Source organism: Olea europaea, chromosome 18 (genome assembly GCF_002742605.1).
Source record: "Olea europaea var. sylvestris chromosome 18, O_europaea_v1, whole genome shotgun sequence".
Lineage (NCBI taxonomy): Eukaryota > Viridiplantae > Streptophyta > Magnoliopsida > Lamiales > Oleaceae > Olea > Olea europaea.
Genome location: NC_036254.1, coordinates 687,038 through 710,390, shown reverse-complemented (window position 1 = coordinate 710,390; position 23,353 = coordinate 687,038). Strand labels below are relative to the sequence as shown.

General features: G+C 35.8%; 2 protein-coding genes and 1 long non-coding RNA gene across 3 annotated transcripts; 1 reads left to right on the top strand and 2 right to left on the bottom strand.

The window, feature by feature from the left end:
- The first annotated feature begins 4,053 nt into the window (after nt 1-4,053).
- LOC111367058 (zinc finger CCCH domain-containing protein 18-like) lies at nt 4,054-7,996 on the top strand. The gene is made up of 7 exons (XM_022987752.1): nt 4,054-4,338; nt 4,859-5,795; nt 5,878-6,045; nt 6,141-6,320; nt 6,562-6,638; nt 6,761-6,922; nt 7,420-7,996. The coding sequence occupies exons 2-7, from the start codon at nt 4,873-4,875 to the stop codon at nt 7,491-7,493; spliced, it is 1,584 nt and encodes a 527-aa protein (XP_022843520.1). The 5' UTR covers nt 4,054-4,338; nt 4,859-4,872; the 3' UTR covers nt 7,494-7,996.
- A 1,314-nt stretch (nt 7,997-9,310) lies between these two features.
- LOC111367057 (putative DUF21 domain-containing protein At3g13070, chloroplastic) lies at nt 9,311-21,617 on the bottom strand. Its single transcript, XM_022987751.1, has 14 exons — nt 20,875-21,617; nt 19,823-19,920; nt 19,645-19,738; nt 18,964-19,041; nt 18,660-18,763; nt 17,864-17,945; nt 16,520-16,659; nt 16,371-16,449; nt 16,193-16,256; nt 15,549-15,640; nt 15,338-15,403; nt 11,719-11,835; nt 10,856-11,035; nt 9,311-10,299 (listed from the first exon to the last, which is right to left on the bottom strand). The coding sequence occupies exons 1-14, from the start codon at nt 21,433-21,435 to the stop codon at nt 10,057-10,059; spliced, it is 1,998 nt and encodes a 665-aa protein (XP_022843519.1). The 5' UTR covers nt 21,436-21,617; the 3' UTR covers nt 9,311-10,056.
- An 821-nt stretch (nt 21,618-22,438) lies between these two features.
- Nucleotides 22,439-23,316, bottom strand: LOC111366429. Its single transcript, XR_002697649.1, has 3 exons — nt 23,227-23,316; nt 22,905-23,144; nt 22,439-22,818 (listed from the first exon to the last, which is right to left on the bottom strand). It is a non-coding gene; the product is annotated as an uncharacterized LOC111366429 (long non-coding RNA).
- Nucleotides 23,317-23,353: the final 37 nt, after the last annotated feature.

The window sequence follows — 23,353 nt, the reverse complement described above, 5'->3', positions numbered from 1 at the left end:
TTTAAAATGTAGAAAATAAAAATTCAAGCTCGTGGTACAAGTCACCGAGTTTATACTAAAACGGTGGCTAACGAGTACAAGCTTGCTTCTTAAAAAGTGAGTACAAGCTTGCTTCTTAAAAAGTTATTATAATCAATTCTATAGTTGAAGTACAATAATATTAAATTAAATCTCAGTTTTAATGATAAATTTGAGTATAGAATATATGATTATTTTTTGCAATTTTGTCGTTATTGGACATGCTGTGAAGTTTAACGCAACTAAATTTTTAATTCTAAAAATAATAATAAAGAAATCCACGACACCCTGGCGGCGGACGTGGCCAAACTTCAGCACCACTCAAGCGCGCATACAATTTGCAACTACACGGATAGATGTCAATTTCTTTATGTTGGGTTCTCTTACAGCCGCATATATAATAATTGTGAATCTCATAAATATGCGATTGAAAATAAGTATGAAAACAAAAAAAAATTTTAAATTGGAAATCAAACACGGGCTAAATATCTTTGGCACATATTAGTTGTTGAGGAAGGACGAGAATTTGGTGGATGACTTATTAGTCCTTGTTTGGTGTAATTCACAATCAATTTTTTGTAAATTTTCATAAAAGTTACAGAAATGTATGATTGAAAAGATATAAATCATATGAAATATTGGGGTCATGAATTCAACTGGCCCCACCTTCCACCGCCACTAGCGCGCACACACACATCATCTATGCATATTTCACAAGCTAATGTGGAGTGATAGAGACATTGCTCGGGAAGGATTGTAATGTAAAAGGTGACTAGGTTTGCTTTGTCTCCAAAAATCCAATCTCATTTGCCACCACACTGCACCATCTCCATGTGATCCCTTTTGTAAATTTAATCGACAAGTTATAGTCAATTATCATGATTAAGTCGATGTATTTTGTCACATTAAGCAACAGTATTTTTTTAAATTGACAATAACGGTCCTTCTTTTTCACTTTTTGTAAGAAATGAAGTTCGGTGAATTCATATTAAATGTTCGAGAAAGAATAAAATAAACTAAAGATGTTTGTTAGTGGCATTTTTCAATTTTCTCGCTAGGTAATCTAACACACTTAAGCGTGAAGTAGTTAATTTGATTTTAGTTGATTTCTCCTATTTGATGTAATGACTCTGCTCCTATCCCAACTTGTACCCAAAGATGTACTTTTAGTGATTTTTTAACCTTGTTAAAGGGAAGATTATTAAGTTGACATCTCTCATCTTGAATACAATTAATCTAATTGAAAAAAATTTATATCATCCATTTCTATGAAATAAAGAGTTTAAATTTGTTGGTTATTTTTCCTTTTTTTTTTTTTAATGAGAATTTTTGTTAGCACTTAAATTGTAAAACTGATTTTAAATAATATATAATACAAAGTCTTTCGTATTTTAGAATAATTTCAAGATTCAAATTGCACACATGGCGACTTACAAAGAAATGAAAATTATGCATAATTTGGTGTATTTTGGAACATCTTAACACAATTAGGCGATCAAGAAGTTGTAATTTATCATATTCTTACTATAAGTGATCTATGATGTTCTTGATAAAAATAGATGATTCTACTCACAAAGAAGGTGATACAAAGAGATGATTTAGTGTGTGAGTTGCTGTATATATATATATATATATATAGAGACACACACAATTCAATATGGTTTTACATAGTCTAACCAATCGTTTTCTACTATGCCCATTTTTGGTAAAAAATTAAATTTAGGTTTTTATCTAAATCAAAGTCAACAATTAGTTTTAACCAAATATTTTATGGGATTCACAACTTTTTAACCACATATTTCATTGACCTCTATCAAAATTCTCTGAAAACCCAATTTTAGTCCTCACCAAACAGGGGGCTGTATATGTACTGTCATTTGAATAATGCTAACAAATGGTGTTAGAGCACCAATTTAGATTGCAACAGTTGATATATTCAATTAAACGAATACTTTTACTTTGCAATTAAGTGAATATATCATTTAATGTTATGTAGTTACCACCTAAACTTATACTTGACATCGATAGTGTTAAATAATATCACTCCTATTTTTGGACTAATTATTGTTGCTTTCAATAGGTTGCTGCATACCTGTCATTTTTAATATATTAAGATAAGATGAAGAAAAATAAAGATAATTATGAGGCTAATTTTGAAATGGCAAAAATCTATCGGTTTGATGAGTTGAGAAATACAACACAAATTACGTCATACCCCCCAAAAACTAATAAGCATTGATTTTTCCAACTTTTCATAAAACAATGTCACCCGAAAATACTCAAAACTAGTGAAAAGCAAGCCCTTGGGTGGATTTGCTTAATGGTTGAGCCATATTTAATATATGAAGCTAGCTTAAGCAATAGTATTTTAAGATTCTTAAAATAGGGGAAATAAAAAAATAATTTGATCAATTGTAAACAAAAAGCCAAACAAGCATTTTGTTTGATAAAAAATTAAAATAAAAATGTACTAATTGGGTGGATGGTCAAACATCAGTTACTTTGTAACCCAAAGTACATAAATTGCAGGGGTCAAAACGAAAATAAGAAATTTCAGCAGGAAAACTGGACATTGTGATAACTAATGGCCCTATCAATATGATATTTTAATACCATATCTAAAGCTTGTTTGGGAGCGATTTTTCTCAAAAAAAATGATTTTTTGATCATTATTTCACTATTTCAATCGTCATATTTGACTTCTTCTCTCATAGATGGACCCCACTTTTCTCTTAACAGTCAAAAAATCAATTCTCAAAATCACTCCCAAACATGCTCCTAAAAACCTTTTCAAATTCTGTTCTCTCCTTTTTTAATTAAAAAAATTAAAAATCTTAAACTGAAAAAAATAAAAATAAATGAAAATGGGTAGGAAAACTACTCTCCCTCTCATTTAGTCAAATTTATATCCCTAAGATTTTGCCGCTTGAAAAGGTCGTTAATGATAAAATCATATCCCCCAATTACCCATAATGCCCCCTATTTTATTTTCTCCTCGATTATTTCTTTATTTTATTTATTAAAATCGGTCCATTCGTTTGACTCAACATTAATCAAAATTTGAAATTAATCGGATCCCGTATTTGTTTTTTTGTTTTTTTTGATATCCAGGTATCTTAATTTACACTAGACTAAATCCTGGACCCCAAGACCCTTGCCCCTAGAATTTTAGAGGGGGTAAATCGCGAGTTATGCTTCAACTGGATCACATGTTCACTCATTGACTGTACACTTCTGCGCACAAGAGACCCTCCTCCACAGTGATTGCTCCATACCAAATTTTTTGGCCGCAGGTTCCCACTAGGAATCGAACTCTCCACCCTGTCGCTGGAAGCAAGATAATGTTGATTGATCCACCAGTTGAGTTGTGCCCCGGGGGGCCCATATTTGTTTCTTTTATTTGTACGGAAATATGACTATTGTCTTTTTGTGGCGAAAAATATAAATTTAAAGTTATATTTCGTTGTTAATAATGTTTGTACATTTTTGTCGTCAACAAAAAAAAATAGTAAAATAACACTATGGGTGTAGATAAATTAATCTATCAAGTGAAATGGGGCCCATGACTAAAATTTATATATTATAGTCGATGAAACCATGGGCCCATAGCCAACCAATTATATAAAATCAAATCTTTGCACTTAGCCGGAAGAAAATGAAAGAAAAGATAAACTTGTATTTGCTTCGATCAACAAAAATCTTGAAAAAACGATCCAACGGTTGGCACTAAGAGTGGACCACGTTAATGTATAGACGAAACTGACGTTCTCGCCTCTCAATCACCAGATGTACGTGGACCGACATGTCTTTCTCCAGTTTCCCCACATTGGAACTTCCGAAAATTGAATTAATATTCCATGGGATTTTGGTAATTTGTCAGGGCTAATTTTGTAATACCATTTTCAAGCTGGCATCAACAATATCGTAAATCTAGGGATTTTTTTTTTTTTTGAAATTAGCTGGAAATTCTAAAAACTTCACTTTCACTATATTGTTTAACAAATAACTGAAAAAGTGATAAGTATTATCTATTTATTCGAAGAAAAATAAATTTATATTTTGCAAATGTAGCAGTGAAGAGGCACAGCCATATTGCCATTTAAAGCGTCATTTTCTTGTCATTTTGCTTCGGCAGATTATGATGGTTTCTGTTTGTTTATGCTGAGGAGTTTGAGGCACTTGGAGAGTGAAACAGTGAGAAGAGAAAACTAGAGAGAGAAGAAACATGGATGAATAGAGAGACAAAGATTAAATTTTTTTTTTTCCCCTTCTAACGAAGAATTACAGTTGACTTTCTTCCTCGTACTACAAGATCTTGAGGTATGTTCGATATTTCTGTTCTTTGTTTATGTTTAATTTATGGGTTGTGTTTAAAGTAGTGTTTTGCTGGTAAAGAATTTTGAGTTCTGAGATTTGCATGAGATTTAAAGATTTTTCTCTTTAACGTGGGTTTTTCGTATAATATTTTTTTTTTTTTTTTTTTTGTTATTTAAGATTGTCCTAAAGAAAGTCCTTTTTGGATTGCTTAGTCTTAATTCTTATGATTTATTGTTAAACAATTAATGTTTAGTTTTTCCTGTTTTGGGAAAAAAGTTCTGCTTTAGTTCTTTGTTGTTATTTTTTCCTTTAATGGTTGTATGAATTTAAAGCATGGACTTGTGGTTTCAAGCAGAATATTGAATCTTTTACTATGTTTCCTGTAGTTGAGATCTACACAGGATCCGCAATTGAATTTATTCTCCCATGTTTGTTCAGAATAAGGTTTTTTTGTTTTTCTTTTTCAAATTTATGTATCAGTAATGTTCTATTCGTGACTGTTTCGTTTGTTATATGTATGCAGCTAGTAGAGGTAAAATGAATTCTTTCGAGGCTGCGAAGCTTGTGCATGACAGAATCTCAAAATTGGAACCTGAACATGTTGCTAGGAAGATTATTGGGTGTATTTATTTGCAAGACCTTCCAGACCAGGAAATGATCAGATTAGCTTTGGGACCTGACTGCTTAATCCAAAACTTAATAAAAAGGATAAAATCTGCTTTTATGTTTGCTTCGCCGCCAGTTCTTTCACCTCCAATTTCTCCTTCCATGCCGAGTCCTATTTTGGATTCTTCCCTTCAGTTTGCCCCCTTTTCATCTCGTTCTATATTTAAGAAATTAGCTCCTTGTTGGGAATTACCTGAGCAGCCGCAGCTGATGCCTAATTCTTCTTTCAAACATTTACCATACACCAATTCACTTAATGAAGAATATGGTTTCCAAAACCATTATATTGGTTTGGAAGATCACTCAGAACCAGTGATTTCCGGAACTTCAGGTTTTCTAAGTGATTTCTATTGCCCAGAAGCTACTTTTAATGAGATGGGTATTAGGGGTAGCAGAAATTCTTCAAGCCTAATGGAATATCCAGTTAAGACTTGTCACTATTTCAATAAGGGTTTTTGTAAGCATGGCAGTAACTGTAGGTATCTTCATGGAGAATCTTTCCCAGAGAGCTACTCACATATGTTTGGTCCTAATTCGTATGAAGCTGCTAATGAAGATCATGTTTTCTTGGCCGGGTCCCTCGAAAAATTGGAACTTGAAATCACTGAGTTATTGAAATCCTGGAGAGACCATCCGGTTTCAATTGCATCTCTGCCTATGATGTACTATGAGAGATATGGAAGATCTCTGCAAGCTGAAGGTTATCTTACTGAAAGCCAGAGACATGGTAAAGCTGGCCATAGTTTGACAAAACTTCTTGCTCGACTGAAAAATAGTATTCGGCTTATCGACAGGTTTAGTTTTGGACCTTATATGTTGTCAGGTTATTTGTATACTCTATTAAATAACAGTTTTCTTCTGATTTTCACGACGCAGGCCTCATGGGCAGCATGCAGTCATACTGGCTGAAGATGCCCCAAAATATATGGACATCCGGGGTGAAAGAAATGATCCTGGCCCCATTGTTAGTGGTTCACATCAAATTTATCTAACTTTCCCAGCTGAAAGCACTTTTACTGAGGAAGACGTTTCAAATTACTTCAAGTAATGAACTCTCAGTTTTTCCGCGTTGCTTCTCATGTTTGCCCTCGATCTTCCCCATATTGAAGTTCTAATTGTTTTCTGGTTCTTTTCCTTAGTACCTTTGGTCCAGTTCAAGATGTGAGAATACCCTGCCAGCACAAGCGGATGTTTGGCTTTGTAACTTTTGTGAGTGCAGACACTGTGAAGTTGATTTTGTCCAAGGGCAATCCACATTATGTTTGTGGGGCTCGCGTTCTTGTGAAACCTTACAGAGAAAAGTCAAAGCTTGTCGAAAGGTATTAGCTCAATATTTTCTTGAACAAATGCACTGCTGGTTGCCTATTCATTTGCAGATTCATTTTCCAATTGAGATGACCATAATTTTGTGTTCACCTAATAGCACTTGCCAGTTGGTCTGTCACTTCACCTAAACAGAAACTTGAAGACGATGATTTATCAATAGTTTTACTGTTTCAAGAATAATCCCCTTCCCTGTCTTTGTGTGCCTCTTTGACATTTCTTTCCTCTTGACTATAGGAAGTACCTGGAAAAACTTGAGCATCCGATGCATTATCACTCACACCATTTTGGTATCAACTCTGAGCTTCAAGAGAGTAAGTTATTTGGTGCAAACCCCAAGTGCTATTTCTAGCTTAAATACCGTGCGATTAATTAATAGATGAGAGTTTTATTCTTGTTAATTTGCACAAAGTAATGAATCTTCTGTCAATGTCAGGATGGGAATCCTCTAGGATGATTAGAAGGCAGCTTATGGAAGAGCATGAACAGGCCCTTGAACTTGAGGCACTGCGTCTTTCACAGCTCCAGCTAACAGGCAAACATCTGGTGGGTCAGTCATGCATGGGTTATTCCCTGGACGAGCTAAAACCACCTGAAGGTATTCTTGTCTCTTCCTTTTACGAGAACAAGTGAATAGATAACGATTATATACATAGGCACAATATTATGATTACTAAATCAAACTTGGATAGATAATTCCAAATTTACATCGGCAGAGCAACTCAATTATCTGCTTGATGTTCTTAACAATGGCTCTGCGAGCCCTGATAACCCCATGTACTGGATCACCAACTGTGGTGAGCAGGAAACGCATGAGATTAATTTTCGGCTAAACAACACAAAACCCACTTCCTATTGGGCAAACTGTTGAAAAACCCCCTACCTTTGAAATAGCATAAAACGTCCTTGTTTGAAATGCTTAGTGTGGAATACTCTCATACCGTCCATTTTCTCAATAAAAATTTATGACAGGTAGAGGGGCTTTCGGCAGTTTGCCCAATAGGTGGGGGGATTTTGTGCTGTTTAGCCTTAATTTTCTTAGTTTTGAACGTCTAGAGAATACGATTATCTCACTCACTATTTCCATTTTTGCAGCAATCAAGGACTTAAATCTCCCTGATAGCCCATTTGCATCTGCATTAGCTAACAGCATTTCTGCCGTCATATAAATAGGAGAGAACACGCAAGAACTGCGCAGTTTATAGAGTGGCGTTGTCTTTAGTCATGGATTTTCTGCTTATTCCTTTCTACTTGGTTTGCTTACAAATCAAATCGAAGCTGCAAGTACATATATCGGCGAAGAAGAAACATTAGAAGCATGTCATCCCAATTTCTCAGGCTGAAGGAGGTAGGAAAGAAGAAATTGATATACGAAGTCCAATACTTTTTTGCTTTTGAAATCCCACCATAGAAAGAGGACAGAGCTCATCGCTAGAAAGAAGATGTAATATAGGAGTCGAGCTATGAAAGAAAGTACTTAGTGGTACATATGCAGGTCGCAGAGAAAGTGAAAAAATGTTCAGAATCTCTGTGAAACCGATAATAGACTGAATAGCTAAATAAATACAGTTAGCAGTATCTTTACTAAATGAATTGAGTTTATATTCTGAACTCTGAACTGTCTTTTGATGCAGAATTTGTTCTTGAATCCATCTTACATATTCGCGATCCATTTGTTTGTACATGATGGGGTCTCAATCCTTTGAAGGCTACTTGCAGCAAATTTTCGAGCTCAACCCACCACAGTTGTTGGGGGTGAGAGCGAAGAGCTGAAGTTTGCTGTCCAACTTTTGCTGAACATAGTAGTTCATTTTTGTCTCCCGATCTGGTTTCGGTTAAGTAATCTGTCTATCACTTAATTGTTTTCACTCAATTAAACATTGACACATCATCATGTGAGAGTATCTTTAACAATATTTGAAATTAAAATTGATGACGCGTTAATTTAAAATATGCTGTGCCACTAATTAATTTGGTGGACAACAAATTGGATAGTAAAAGTTGGACGTAAAATCTCAACTCGAGATTGAACCCTTAGTCAAATTCTTGAACTATCTAAACANACAACAAATTGGATAGTAAAAGTTGGACGTAAAATCTCAACTCGAGATTGAACCCTTAGTCAAATTCTTGAACTATCTAAACAAATGCATAAAGTCAAGTCGAGTTTCTTCCAATAAGGCATATAGTAGTCAGCTTTGGATGTGAACTCTCGAGATTTCCATTTTGTTCATTCATGTCCATATTTTGCCAATATATAATTCCCAGCTTTTTATCAAGTAGATCACTACGTGTAAGTTTTATAATTAAACAGCATGCACAATTTCTAGGCTGGCACGGCCGACTTTCTTTCTGAGCAAGCTAGTCATTCCGGCTGCATCTTCTCCGATCACCACCACTTGGTCTTTGTTTTTCCCTTCTAATGCCCCTGAAACCACTCCTTCAACCCCACCAAAAGTTAGCTTAAATTTTATTAAATCCTACACTAATTAATTTTATCCAAACACCAAAATTGATCTACATACTTAACAGGAAAGACTACTAGAATCAATTCTAATGAAAATAAACCAAGGGCCAATTTTGCAAGCCTTCTGCTTATACTTCTTGTAGAGAAATTTCTTTCAAAAGATATTGTAACATATCTAGAAGTAACTTCATAGTCTGCTTGTCAAATCCCTGCCAAAAGGGCCTTAACAAAGGAAAAAGTATTAGTGAATTAAACCATGATTGATTTAGTAGAAGCTACAAGTTTGGATGAAATTAAATTGTAGCTACAAAAATTTTAAGAATTGGTCCCCAAAATAATCAGGTTTTTTAAGTTGTGGACCTGTCATGCAAATAAAAAAGACTTGAAATGAACAAACAGAGGACCAAAATGCACGAAACTGGAATCTTAATCAGACAATCAATATTATAAATCCAAGAACACGTTTGGGAACATTCTAAATTACAATAGAAATGCATTGTTTCAAACGAGAACAAATAGTATAATGAACGAGATTGTAGCTTATTTTTCTTCATTAATAACATTCAAGTCTACAGGACACGCCACTAAGTTTGGTACATAGTTCGAACAGTAATTGAAAGTATAAAATAAAAAGTAAAATGTTCAATGCTACAATAAGAGCATGCACTCAAAAGGATATTTCCACTGCGTGCAAGTTTTCAACAGTCAAAAAGTCTAAACGGTTCTCTCATTTTAGCAGCATAAAACTGTGAATCAATAGCTCTAAATATAACAATCTCATAATTAGGAATATTTAACAAGCCCATGAAAAAGAAGTCCACCACCTTACTACTTCAGTTGCTGATTGGCAGAGCAGCTCAAGTCATTCTCCCCTCCAACTTCAATGTTCTTCAACTGCACTTCAAGCAGAAGCAGAGCAAAAGGGAGAGTTCTTTATTTTGCTCACAGAATCTCAAAACAAGCTGGCCATTATCTGCAATGCCTCCAACGACATTCTTGCGTTGTTGAGTAATCCTGCAACAGAGAAAATCTTCCCCAGAACCCACCTCTCCTATAATTTGCAGTCAGGAGAAAAAGCATAGAGGTTGCATGGACAGACCAACTAAGACGACTTAGACGTTGACACTTCTCCATCTCTAAAAAGTTCACATGCTAGCTGAGTATACACGATAACAATTTTGTTTTTTTTTGTTTTTTTTAATATACAAAATTTCTCTCTACTTTCATTTCATTCCAGTAAAGATGGAAACAATGGAGTAAATCAACTACTGTTTACTTAAGTGATCAACACTGTCTTCCTGTACAGAATTTACATAATTATTAGAGAAGCCAGGTTTATCTGCTATCTCCTGAAATGGAACCTCGTTGATTTCTGGCCTATCCAAGTCTTCAGTGCTACTCCTTTTCATGATTTTAGGAACCAAGCGTGTTACCTCTGACGCTGCATCGTCGTGGTTTATACGTTCGAATCTAATGGCACTAACCTTTCTGGCATTTCCTGCTAATACCTGCACCACACTATTTGTTAGATAACCGTCAAATAATGAAGAAATGGCAACCAGTCTCTAAGCTCGAGGTAGTTACAAAAATGAAGCTTTGATGCCTAGAACAGATCCAGAACCAGTTAGAGAAGGGAAGATCTCATAATATACACGTTGGTTGATTTCACATGTATAATTGCCCACTAAAGGCAGAACTGGAGAAGCAACAACATATGCTATTTATAATATCCATGCTTCACTTGCAAATAATCCAATTCTAAATCAAGAACCAATTGCCCACCAAACAAGGTTTCTTTTCTTGCATTCAATTGGACACTAGAAGAAATCCACCTGGTGATTCGGAGAAGGTTTTGTTTTTCTTTGTTGACAAATTCAAAATAAAATAGAACTGAAAAAGGTGTACAAGTAGCGTCCTATGACCAAACATCAAACAGCTGGAGATGATACTCTAATGAACTCATCTTACATTCCTATTACGTAATAGAGCAAGAGAGCAAGCACTGTAAACCATCGCCTGCCATGTATAAACTTACAGAAATGGTAACAAAAATAAAAGGCATACCTCCAGCTTAAAAATTTGTGTCTTTTCTTTTTCATCTTGTCGTTCAGATTCTACCCCGTTATATTCACCATGATCTTCTCTATTTGCTCTTTCAAGTACCACTTTCAAAGTTTCACCTGTCCTTGGGATATATCCAAATGCCTCGCAGACAAAACCAGACACCGTTTCATATTGATGGCCCTGAATGGATGGAGGAGAATGTCAGCAGTCATTAGTCAACACTTTAACAGACCAATGGCATAATTCATTTCAAATTCATAATTAATATTATTCCACTGTATAGGAAAAATAACAGCAGCATCGAGAGACAATTGTATTCCACAATTGCAAATGTCAATTACTTTTCCACAGAATTTTCAATATTAAAGAAGTTATATATGTGCAATGTGAAGGACATCATCACAATCTCACGGTCTCTAGTCATTTCTCAACAATAAAGACAAACAATATACATAGACCAATGAGTTTGAATGCCTAAAAGCAGGCTTTGACTAGTGATTGGTAGTGTGTATCAGTGAGTATGCACGTTAAAGCATGATTGGCAAGTGTTTTATAAACATTTAAACTATAAATAAATGGAAACGAGTGGTGAATAAGTAGGTAATATTTGCGGGCTCCTCAAAATATGTGGAAAAAGGTGACTTGAGTATTTATAAACAGTTTATAAACATGAGCCATACATAGGCTTATTCTGGTGAACCAACTGGGCTGAGCTGGATTTGAACAAGCATAAACATATTGCCAATGATTACAGTCCTTCCCCATTAACTTCCTGGGCATCGACCCAGGGAGAATCCATTTTAGGCTTATTGGTTCAACTCCCAGGACAATCGGTCAAACTCAATAAGAGTAAAATGGAATACCTCTGGCATTTTAATATTAAGGTCTTCAGAAAGCTGGTCAATTGATGTATTAGCATCCACATCATATATGCCCTCAGCACGCATAACAATATAACCAGTTTTCTTCTGGATTTCCTCCTGCCATGCAGTAAAAGAAAAGGAATATTAAGAGGAATATATCTTAAGGGCAGTCAGATTTCAAGTATAAAATGAATCCTTAACCTAATCTTCTGTCTCGTAATGCTCCTCAAGTATCTCTATAAGAAGTTGAATTACTAGCATAACAAATCTAAACTGGAACATTTATACTATTTATAGTTCCATTCAAGAAACTTCAATTTTCAACATATGCATGCAAAGCCGGTGATAGGAACTTGGCTATGGTTGCTGAATGAAACACTCCTTAGCTGCTGTATATCAGGAATTGCTGTATAAAATGGAAGAATATAAACTGAAATATGTATTGTTATTCAATAAAATGGCACATGAAAATGACAAAGCTCAGGCAATTCGAGAGGCCTGATCTCTCCTCACTTTTTTTCTAAACAAATTCTTTGAATACCCATCCCAATTTCCCCATTCTTTCATTTATAGATAATCCACTAGCTTTCTATTACCCTTTTACCCCTTCGCTAACTAACTATGGAATGGAACACTCTAGAATAGTGGATTACTTGGCTGCCATTTGATTGGATATCTATCATTACCGCCGCCTCGAAATCCACCTTGTCCTCTAGGTGGAGGTGTGGTCCAAATTTAAAATTTGAAATTTCATATAACTGAATCATTTCTTCGGTCAGAATCCCCACCAAGGCAAATGCTGAAATGTGATATTTCAATCCCAACGCAGTTAAAAAGTTCTGGCGCTGACCACCCACACTTAGAATGTTATCCATACAAATCCTATAACCAGTCGCACTCCTTTGCGGGCATTCCAGTTTTTGAACCCGATGGCCCAGGGAAAAATTGTAGCTAATTGCACCGTCAATTATCATGATCTTAAGTCATTGATCAATCTGCCCCTGGAGTTTCATCATCCTTGGAGGCTCCACCTTTTCCCTCTCTCCTATGGCCACCATCATCAGTAAAAGCACTGCAACTGTTGTGGATTATGGAAAGATCGCAGCCGGATTTGGTGCGTGGACCGGACTGAATTGGGCGTTTGGATTTGGGCTGTGGGTATTTGTTTTAATCTTATATGGGTTGTAAATTGAGTTGGTCTTCTTCATAGACTTATTTTTGTCTTCCATCTTTTGGTTCATTTTCACAATTTGGCCCAAACCGTGAGGCTTTGACCTTCTGTCTTCAGCCCATAACTTGGCTATCAACCCATCAGCAAAATTACGCTTAATTAACCCCTCTGGCAATGTCTCCAATGGATTGACCAAGGTTTCCAACAGCTTCTGATCGTGATTGCCCCCGCCCAAAGTCTCCTCTCTGCCCTTCTTTCCTTCCGTACGCACGCTTGCCTCATCAGTTTTGATTGGAATTTCAAGGGGTGGGTTCGGGGGTAGCCCAGCCAACTCATTGGGCCATTTGAAAACTGGATGATTCTGTTGCAGTACCTGCGCAAGGAAGCTGGGAACCTCAGTCTCGGTTTCTTCAATTTCTGCTCCCAATCTCCCTGATTCCAGTAACACCCCTTGTCCTCTTTTTCGGAATGCCTTCACCATAGATTTCATGGACACTTGAGTTTCGTTGAATCCTTCAATTGGAGGACCTTTTTCCATTGGCGTGACGTATGGTAACCACCGTAGGATTTGTACAGTAACCGCCATAGGATTTGGGACAACAATGGGTGTTGGATTGGGAACGCAAGTCGTCTGATAAGGGAAAGCGTGAGAGTTGAAATTTATATTTGGGCTTGGAATGTTACCTCTTCTTCTATTTGGGCATGAATTAAATTGGGCATGTTGTAGAGCTTTAATGCAGTCCTCAACTCTTTGAGCCCATTCCACACTTTGGCCTAACCTTTGAGTATCAGGCATTTTTCCTTCATTCATGACCAACGGCTTCTCCTCATTGACGAAGTTCGGATGATCCAGCTTCCAGTACAAAGGTAGCTAAGAAAGCCAAACTTGGTGTACCACTGGAACAAAGCAAAGTTCTCCTCCAGCATTGCATCTGATATCACCGGCAATGGCACTGATAAATTTTCAATTAATCTTCGGCTTCCTTTGACAGTGGTTTCTTTGCTTCGATTTCAGTTGTCTGTGCTTTTCCCAATTTCATCAGAATTAAGTGGAATTTCAAAGGTGTGAGCAGTTTTAGGTGAAGTGGAATTTCAAAGGTGTGAGCGGTTTTAGGTGAAGTAGCGGCCAATCCTCCCTCCTTTTCTGGTTCCTGTCCCTCCAATTTTTTTTATCATGAAATCCAATTTCTCCATCATCATAGCCATCACCTTCTTCATTTCAGATTTCAGTGTGCCAGGCCTTCTTGTACTTCCATTTGAATTCCATCAATTCTCATCTCCAAGGCTACCACCTGATCTGTAAGAGACATTTTCCTAGATCTCAACCGCTCTGATACCATTTTGATAGGAACTTGGCTATGGTTGCCAAATGAAACACTCCTTAGCTGTTGTATATTAGGAATTGCTGTATAAAATGGAAGAATATAAACTGAAATATGTATTGTTATTCAATAAAATGGCAGATGAAAATGACAAAGCTAGGCTATTCGAGAGGCCTGATCTCTCCTCACTTTTTTTCTAAACAAATTCTCTGAATACCCATCCCAATTTCCCCTTCTTCCATTTATAGATAATCCACTAGCTTTCTATTACCCTTTTACCCTTTTGCTAATTAACTATGGAACACTCTAGAATAGTGGATAACTTCGCTGTCATTTGATTCGATATCTATCAACCGACTGACAACTCTCCAAACGAAGTATAAACTTGATGCCAATACCAACGTGGTGAATGAGAGATGTCCCAAATTCAGTACAGTAAGTCTATTTTATGGTACAAGTGAAGTACAATACAATGAAAACAAGTCCTAAATAAAGGCCTGTTTGGTAGTGATTATGAGAATTGATTTTTTTACTGGTAGAGAGAAAGGTGGGTCCCACCTGTGAGTGAAGAAATAAAAAAATGATGGTTGGAATAGTAAAATAACGATCAAAATTTTATTTTTGTGATTAATTACTACCAAACGTGGACTAAGTATTGACTCTGCTAACACCTTGGTTGGAATTAGTTTCCTTTGACAGCATCTACTGTTTCTCAAACAATGCCATATGTCACACCAGATAACCCCTTACCTATAAAACAAGACTTAAAAATGTACTTATGGAGCTGGCCAATGTTTCCCCTACAATTCTTTTGTTTTGTAGTTAGTGCGTGACAATGGAGCTTGAAAAATTTAATAGGTGAAGCAGAAGTTCTTAGATTCCCTAATCAATATTTGAAATCATTTTCATCAACTGGTGCTGTGTAGTAACATTTTTCTGGTCAGCCGTCAAACAAAAATCTCTTGGGGTATGGGGCTGTATCCACGTTACAACTATAGAAGTAAAAGAGTGTTGTTGATGGTGCAAATTTAGAAGTAGGGACATGAAATGGATTCAAAATCAACAATGGAGTAACAATATCAGTAATATAACAAAATGAAATAAAAATCTCAAACTTTAACCTTACTTTTGAATCATTTTCATCAAAAATTTCACCAACAATTTCCTCAACCACGTCTTCAAGGGTAACTATCTGTTAAAAGTATAAGGCATAAAGAAGATATCAAACGCATAATTCAAATGCAAAAGCCTGCAAATTCGGTTTGGAGAATTAACAATTACATACCAAGAAATTGTACAATTCTTGATAAATAAACAAAACGGAGATTATGACTTACTCCAACAGTTCCTCCATATTCATTGAGAACAACAGCCATATGCACCTTCCTGATGCGGAACTCTCTAAGAAGATTCCACACAGACATTGAATCTGAATTACCACATATGGTCCAACTTAATCAGTTTTAATATAGAACCACTGATCGGAAAACGAATTAGGAGATTCAATAAAAATAAATCAGTCAATAATCAAACAAGTCGGTGAATTCTTTGAAGAACATTCTGTATAGCATTTGGACATTAAAAGCATAGATATCGACTTCAGGGAAAAATTGTTTCTACATAATGCAAACTAGATACATATTCAAGAACGAATCATATCCAAGGTTTGAGGGACTGGGAGACAACAAAGAAGCTTGTGCAAAAAATTTTGTTCCTTAATCATACAATTTTTTAGCTTGTGGCATTTCCGCTTAGAATTCGTAATTGTTATGCAACATTTAATCTGCATTTTCATTTGAATTTTTCTGGCAGCAATATACTACTATTTTTATCAATTATTATTGAATGAAAATACGAATCAACTATAGTCCCTAAGGTGACCAACAAAAATTAAGGTTCTCAGGATATATGTACACGACAGCAATAATATATGATTGGAAATGTGACTTCAGAATGAAAAAACTCAATGTCATTTAATTACCAGGAACAAAGTATGCAGGTTTGTGTGCCATGTCTCCAACTACAGAACTTTCTAGTAGTTCCCCCTTCAAAACCAAACAGAACATAATTCTGCATGTTATGAGAGATTTCTTTGTACAATCAGAAAAAAAATGCAGAAACAACATTTTGGATGAGATACAAAATAGTAAATAGTAGACCTTCTGCACGTAATCAAGAAGATCCATTGCATATGCAATACCAACAATATTGTCAATACGTTCCTCAAAGACAGGTACCCTGCAAACATGTCCATCCACTTCTTAGACTGATTAAATAAGCACCAACAAGCTGATAGAGCCATCCATACCTGGAATACTGATGATCCACCCATGAATTATGGAAATCAACTAATTTTGCACTGGCATCAATGGCAACAACATCAACAAGAGGTGTCATCACCTCTCTAACATGTGTATCTTTTATCTCTAACACATTTTCAATCATATCCTGTGATAGATAATAATTAGACTCTTATGCAGGGAAACTAAGAACAGGATGGAGCTCTATAAATCCATTATACATGTTATGAAGACAACTGATGACTTGGACAGTTCAGTCAGTGCATAAAAAAACATATAAAAATTTATTGAGCGACACAGTAAGTACAAATGCAATCAGAAGGCCCAGATGGTTGCAGTGTCTACTATGGTGTTGTATCTTCCATGTGTTTGCAAGAAAAGTGAAGAATAGTGTTGCAACTGCAAGGTACAGCAATCCTGATTCCTATACCTTTGTTATCAGCAAAAGAAGTCTATTCATATTCTTTAATAGTTGTTGATTAGCTAGAAAAAAAGTGAGATGAGTTCTATGGTGATTTTGATGAACTACGTATTTATTCGGGTACTCTGTCGTAAGCCAATCAAGAATTTAGGGTTTGTTCACCAGAGGTTTTATAAAAGTGGCTTGGTTTGCAGCTTTTGAACACTTGGAACGGGAGGAACACGATCTTGGTAGATCAGTTTTAACTGGAAGGTTTGCTCTGAGATAAAGTTCTCTTCTTTTCCTCGGTTTTAGCTTTAGTATCCTGTGCTCCATACATAATACTAATGGAAATGCAGGACTGAAATAATTTTGTCCTTCATAGATCTCTACTTCTCTACTACGAGGTAAAAAATTATAATCTCCTTAGACATATTCTTCTATTTAATAACTAAAACTCATATAATTCTCATCATCTTGAGAACCGGTGAAAGATGTTATCCAGCTTTCTTTTGCCAAATATTTTATAGAAACAAGAAGTCTCTACGATAGGTTATAGGGGACACTGAAAATTACCCCAGCAGTTGGAACCTGCAGATTAGTTCCTCGTGGTTGAAATCAGTCAACTTCCTTGCAAGTTAAAACCAGTAAATTACCTACCCCCACCCCCACCCCAAAACCCTCTTCAACTTATTGTAAAATAGTTGATTTGCCTGTCTTGAATGACAGTAGTACCTTTGACATTAAAAGTAGTACCATGAAATTACAAGATTACAAGCATCACACATTTGCCAACTTAAAGAAGTGATCTGCAGATTTTTTGAATACTAGATAGTGGTAAGTTTCCAATTGCTAACCATTTCTGAAGCTGGGATTTTCCCGAATTTAAGCATATTTTGAAAAGACAGACGACGATGATATTATAACAAGAACAAAAAACCCATTTCATTACCTGCTCTTCTTCCTCAATTGCCCCACTTAATTCTGCTCCACGTAACATCAATTTTAGTTCATCTTCAGTAACATATGGTTCACTAACACATCAAATGGACAAGGTCAAGCACAAGCACAAAGTAGCCAGAGAAATATGAGAAACCAAGAAGACTGAAGTCAGAATCCAGAAGCAAATGGTAAAGATGACGCTAAGTTGATGGGGTAACAAGATTATACTTAGGAATTGAGTATAATTATAATTATACCTCCTCTTGATATGATTGACATAAGGAAATTGACATTATTGTATAACTTCATACGACAGTATTTTTACTTATTTAAAGGTCTGTCATTAATAATACTTGCAGCTTTGCTTACTCACAAAAACTAGTATTGTCATTATTCTTGTAAAAATTTCAAGGCAGTTAAGATCTGGTTCTACGATGGCTTTGAAGCATCATCTACTGCACCCTAACCATTCTTATAATATTGCTTATGTATCTTACAAGAATAAGAATGCCAATTGTTGCATGAACATTTTTCTCCAATTCCACCAGATTAGTAAGAATTACATGCTACATCTCACACCCTATATCCAGTACTCTTTATGTTTTCAATGTGCATGTTCAGACTTATCTCATTAGGAATGGAGAAAACTTGCCTATCTTTTCAGTTCATATCTCAAATTTAAAATTTCATTTAGATAATCTTTAAATTAATTGGATTGAACAAGAAACTTAGCAATAGAAAATCTAATAAAGGACATAATACCAAGTGTGCAATGAACTGGAAAAATCATTTATGATAGACCATACCTTCTTCCTTTCAAACCAAGCAGTTTTAGCATTCCCATTGACAGATATGTTACAACTCTTCCAACAGGATACAGTACTAGGGAAAGCCACGCCACTGGCCTAACCTACAGGCGTCAAAAATGACAATTCATCAAATGTATAAAAAAACATACTTTGCACTAGACTTGTGTTTATCTTATCTTCCTTATTTTTCATTTATTTATTTATTTTTCTAGTGGTGCAGGGCGTAGAGTATTAGATAAATAAATATCTGCAATTTGATCAGAAACTTTTTCTAACTTTAAAGAGCAAGCTCTAAACTTACCACAAACCTAGCAACCTCAGTGGCATTGTGAACAGCAACACTCTTTGGAGTAATTTCAGTGAGCAGCAAAATGGTAACCTGGTATCGTTTATGGAATAAATTTCTCTTTCAACAACCACTTATAGAAAAAGAAAATGAAGAAATATACTTCTGCTTGATGAGGCAGGACCAAGAATCACCTTAAAACACATTCTATACTGGAACCACAAGTTCGAGATAATAATAATAATTTTTTTTTTTTTTTTTTTTTTTAAAGTACCTTCATAAAAGGAAGACATTGTAGATATATACTTCTAAAGGTTAATTCATGCATCACATGCCTCAATAACGGCATCAAGAGAAAGAAGAATAGAGCCAAGAATAATTCCAACATACATTTCTGTTCTGAAAACAACACTCTTTTAACATTCGAACTTAACATATTCAAGTAAGCATATCAGAAAATTGGATGAGAGGCTCAATAAATTTTCCAGTGTTATTTCAAAATTTAAGAAGAATTAACATGTCCATATGTTTATGTACCATATCCCAGCTAGAGTTACCTTTCTAAAGAAAACAATAAGGAACTCATTTAAATGCCAAACACATAACTGGTTTTTTAAGTTTGGGCTAGGAACCACTAAAATGCAACTCATCTAATTCACAGTCATGAATATTTAAAGAAAGAAATTCTAGACGTACCGTCATGACTCCAGTTGCTGCACTCACACCAGCTTCACCAAATATTGCTGTCGCGGCTTCGGTGACTAGTGCTGTAGCACCAATGTTCACCACTCTGAAAAATAAGCACAATAAGAAAACATGTTCATAATTAAAATAAGTAAGCGATGTCTGCTAAATGAAACAAAATGAGCAGTACGTGGTGCCAATAAGTATAGTAGTCAGAAATCGAGTGACATCATTGCGTAGCATTTTGAAAACACCATTCTCAGACTCTTTTTCAGCCAACTCCCGTACCTGAGATTCATTACAATATCAGGATCTAATCAATCACAATATCCACCAGTCTTGTTTCTAGAAGAAACGTTCAAAAATAGACTGGAGAACAAATATTTGAATTCCCATGAAATTGCAGCGTAGAATAAATTAAAAATAGGCCCAAAACCAAAATAGCACCAGTTAAATCCATTTTTAAGAAAGTAAAATTCAGTATGAGATAAAGTGCCAGTCATGCACCTATGGACTTTATAATATCCAAGAATGATGGATGTTTTTTTATTGGAAGACAATAATGAAATGCTATGATATTGAGACTCCAGACAATATCTCATGATTGTTGAAGTTTCTGCAACAAAGACACTACATAGAACTAGCCATTTAAATAGAAACCATTATGAAATCTAACAATTGGCTGGCTTGTACCATAGTGCACAAGAATGCATTCTATACTAAGCCATTTGAAGTTCCATATGATGAAATGGTAGTTCTCTTGAAGATGAACCAAGACAGTGGACAGCAGTACGTTACTTACATGACTTCATATCCGAGAAAAGTAAAATGCAAATAGAAAAATTGTTCTGCGAACTATATCTACATCACCAGCACGTCTAATGGAGCGTAGCATTCCCAGTTACTTCAGGACTGTATAACTGATCTATATATCTTACTTTGAACAATGCAGATTTCTATCAAAAGGCATCGAGATTACCAATAAGCATATAGTGCAAGAAACATGCCCATTACATACCTTTAAACCTCTTTACACTCTAACATGAAAGTGGTACCAAAATCATGGAAATGAGCATAACTGCAGCCAGCATAATATCACATTATACTAATCAATGCAACTCTAATGCATGAAAAATATTAAATTAGCTGTATTCTCCGCGATGCAGCTCATGTAACATCAAAGATGTAAAATTTACCTGAAATTTTAGATAACAGTTATTCGTTATTATAGTTCACCCATACCTTCCAAGGCCAGAGTGTAGTGATTGAGGTCTCGGCCATGGAGAAAAATGCCGAGAGTCCCAAGAGCGCAGCAAGTACCAATCCCTGCTCTTTAAAAACCATCAGCACTTGCAGAACCTTAGGCCCGGAGCTCCTCAGCGCTACCAAACTCTGCTGCCAAACCCCGTACCCCACATTCAAAGCACCCTCTATTGCTAACACTCTCCGGCAACCCAATATCCCGACCACTCCAATTGCCGTAGCTGCAATCACAAACACCCTCCTCACCAAAACCTCCCAAAAATTAACTGCGTTCTCTGCATTATTATCACTCCCACAACATCTATATTTTGCTTCCAGTATAGGTAAGGGAGTTGCTGAGTTGTGACTGAAAGTCGAGTTGAAAAACAAAGTTCTCGACTTGTAGAACGAAGTACAACTGATGCTGCATCGCAGTGTTTTGGACGGAAACTTTGGGGATAATTTCAATTGGGGGTTACAGAGAGTTAGAAATGAGGGATTTGAATTAGTGATGGAGAATCGATTAAAGAATGAGGTTCCTGCAGTGCTTGCTGCATCCATAGAATTGTTTATGTAAAAACGCGAATAAATACCAAAAAAAATACAAAAATGTTAAATTTCTCGACTTATAATCTAGGGTTCTTGCGAAGTTTGAAGAGATGAAATTGAGTAGATGAGAATCTCATTGTCTGTACTTGTCCGAGAGCTCTGCTGTAGATTTCCCCTTTTCTTCTTTGCTTCAAGCCAAAACCTCATTGACAAGTTGCAGACATGCGAAATTACAGATTCAACCTCCGTAATGGGCCACCAATCCCCTAAATTATGGGCCTGAATTGGAGCTGTAAAGAACGGGTCGTGATTAAAATATTTTAGCCCAAATAAGGAAAAAAAATGTTGAGGAGCTAGAAATGACTACATGCCGATTCAGTGTGGGCTTGCGGGCTGGGTTCGTCCTGCTTGATCCATAGGCGGTTCGAGCTCGTATGAGACAAGTTTACCTCAATTTTGTTTCTCGAGCTTGGCTCATTTTTGGACTTATTTTATTAACTTCTTTAAATAAAAACAAGTCGGCTCAAGGACGTTTGGTCAATGAGCCAAAGGACCGAGCCAACCTAGTTTGCGGACTCGAGTAGTGTTTGGGTGTTCAAGGATCAAACCGACTCGACTCGACCCTTTATCACCTCACGAAGAGCTCTTGAAATATAAACAAATTTAAGTAGACTTAATAGTCAAAGAAGTTTGTGTTCAAATTTCAAATTGGTCCGTAAAGTATTTTCTAAAGTTAATTATGTTACACTGTTGGTCCTTAAAGTATTTTTTGACTCATTCGATCACTAAAGTTAATTAACTCTAACGCCAAACTGAATTCATTGACTTCTTCTACTTTTTGATGATTTCTGTTTTTACTGAAAATCATTGATTTATGCTCACATGAATTAAGATTTTAGTAAGTAAAATCACTAATGAAGCCTTTTACATTTGTTTGTTTTCGAAGGAAGATTATTGTGGAAGAAAATTAACTTTCCTACCTATAAACTAACAAAAATTTGTGAAAAACAAGACAAAATTGACAAGCTCAACACGTTCAAATTTCTTTCGATAGATAGCGTACACAATAATATATGCTTGATTATAAAATATATGTGTTTAACATATTCTATTTAGGTCTACTGATCACCAACTATACTTGTGAATTGTATGATCATTCAAGGCTAGAAGCAAGTCTAGCAGTATGGAGACATCGTCGTCATCATCATGCTGTTATTGTTGCAGATTTTCATCATCATAATGATCATTATAGTTAAGAGATATCTTGTAGTCTATTTTCTGCAAGATTTTCATAACTAGAACCGGATCTCATGCTGTACTCTGCTACAAGCTTTGCAAAAGAAGATGATTTGTCCTTCAACAGCTTTTTCGGAATATCATATTCTTTAACAAGTCCTGCACCAGACGACGAAATGTTTACATTCCAAGTAGCACAACAGAGAGACTAACAATTTGTGGCACTATAATAAGGTCATATATACCGTGATCTAATAATAAAACCATGTCACTGTCAAGCACAGATGTTATCCTATGTGCAATTGTTACAACTGTTGAGTCGTAAAAGTGTTGCTTGAGAGTTTGTTGAATCAGATTATCTGTTGCTGTGTCGACTGATGCAGTGGCCTCGTCAAGCACGAGAATCTTGCTTTTCTTTAGTAGGACGCGTCCAAGACAAACTAGCTGCCTTTGACCAACACTCCAATTCTCTCCATTCTCAGACACTGCAGTTTATTAGAAAACCAAGAAATAAGAAGTCGAGATCAGAAAATTTTGGAATGTATAAATCGGTGGAAGAGGCAAAACCTGAAGAATCAAGCTTGCCTGCCTTCTTGCGAACCTCGTCTCCAAGCTGGCACTTATCTAGAGCCTAAGACGAAGAAGAAATTACATCAGCTCATCTGAGTAATGCAAAATTCAATCTAGAGACAAA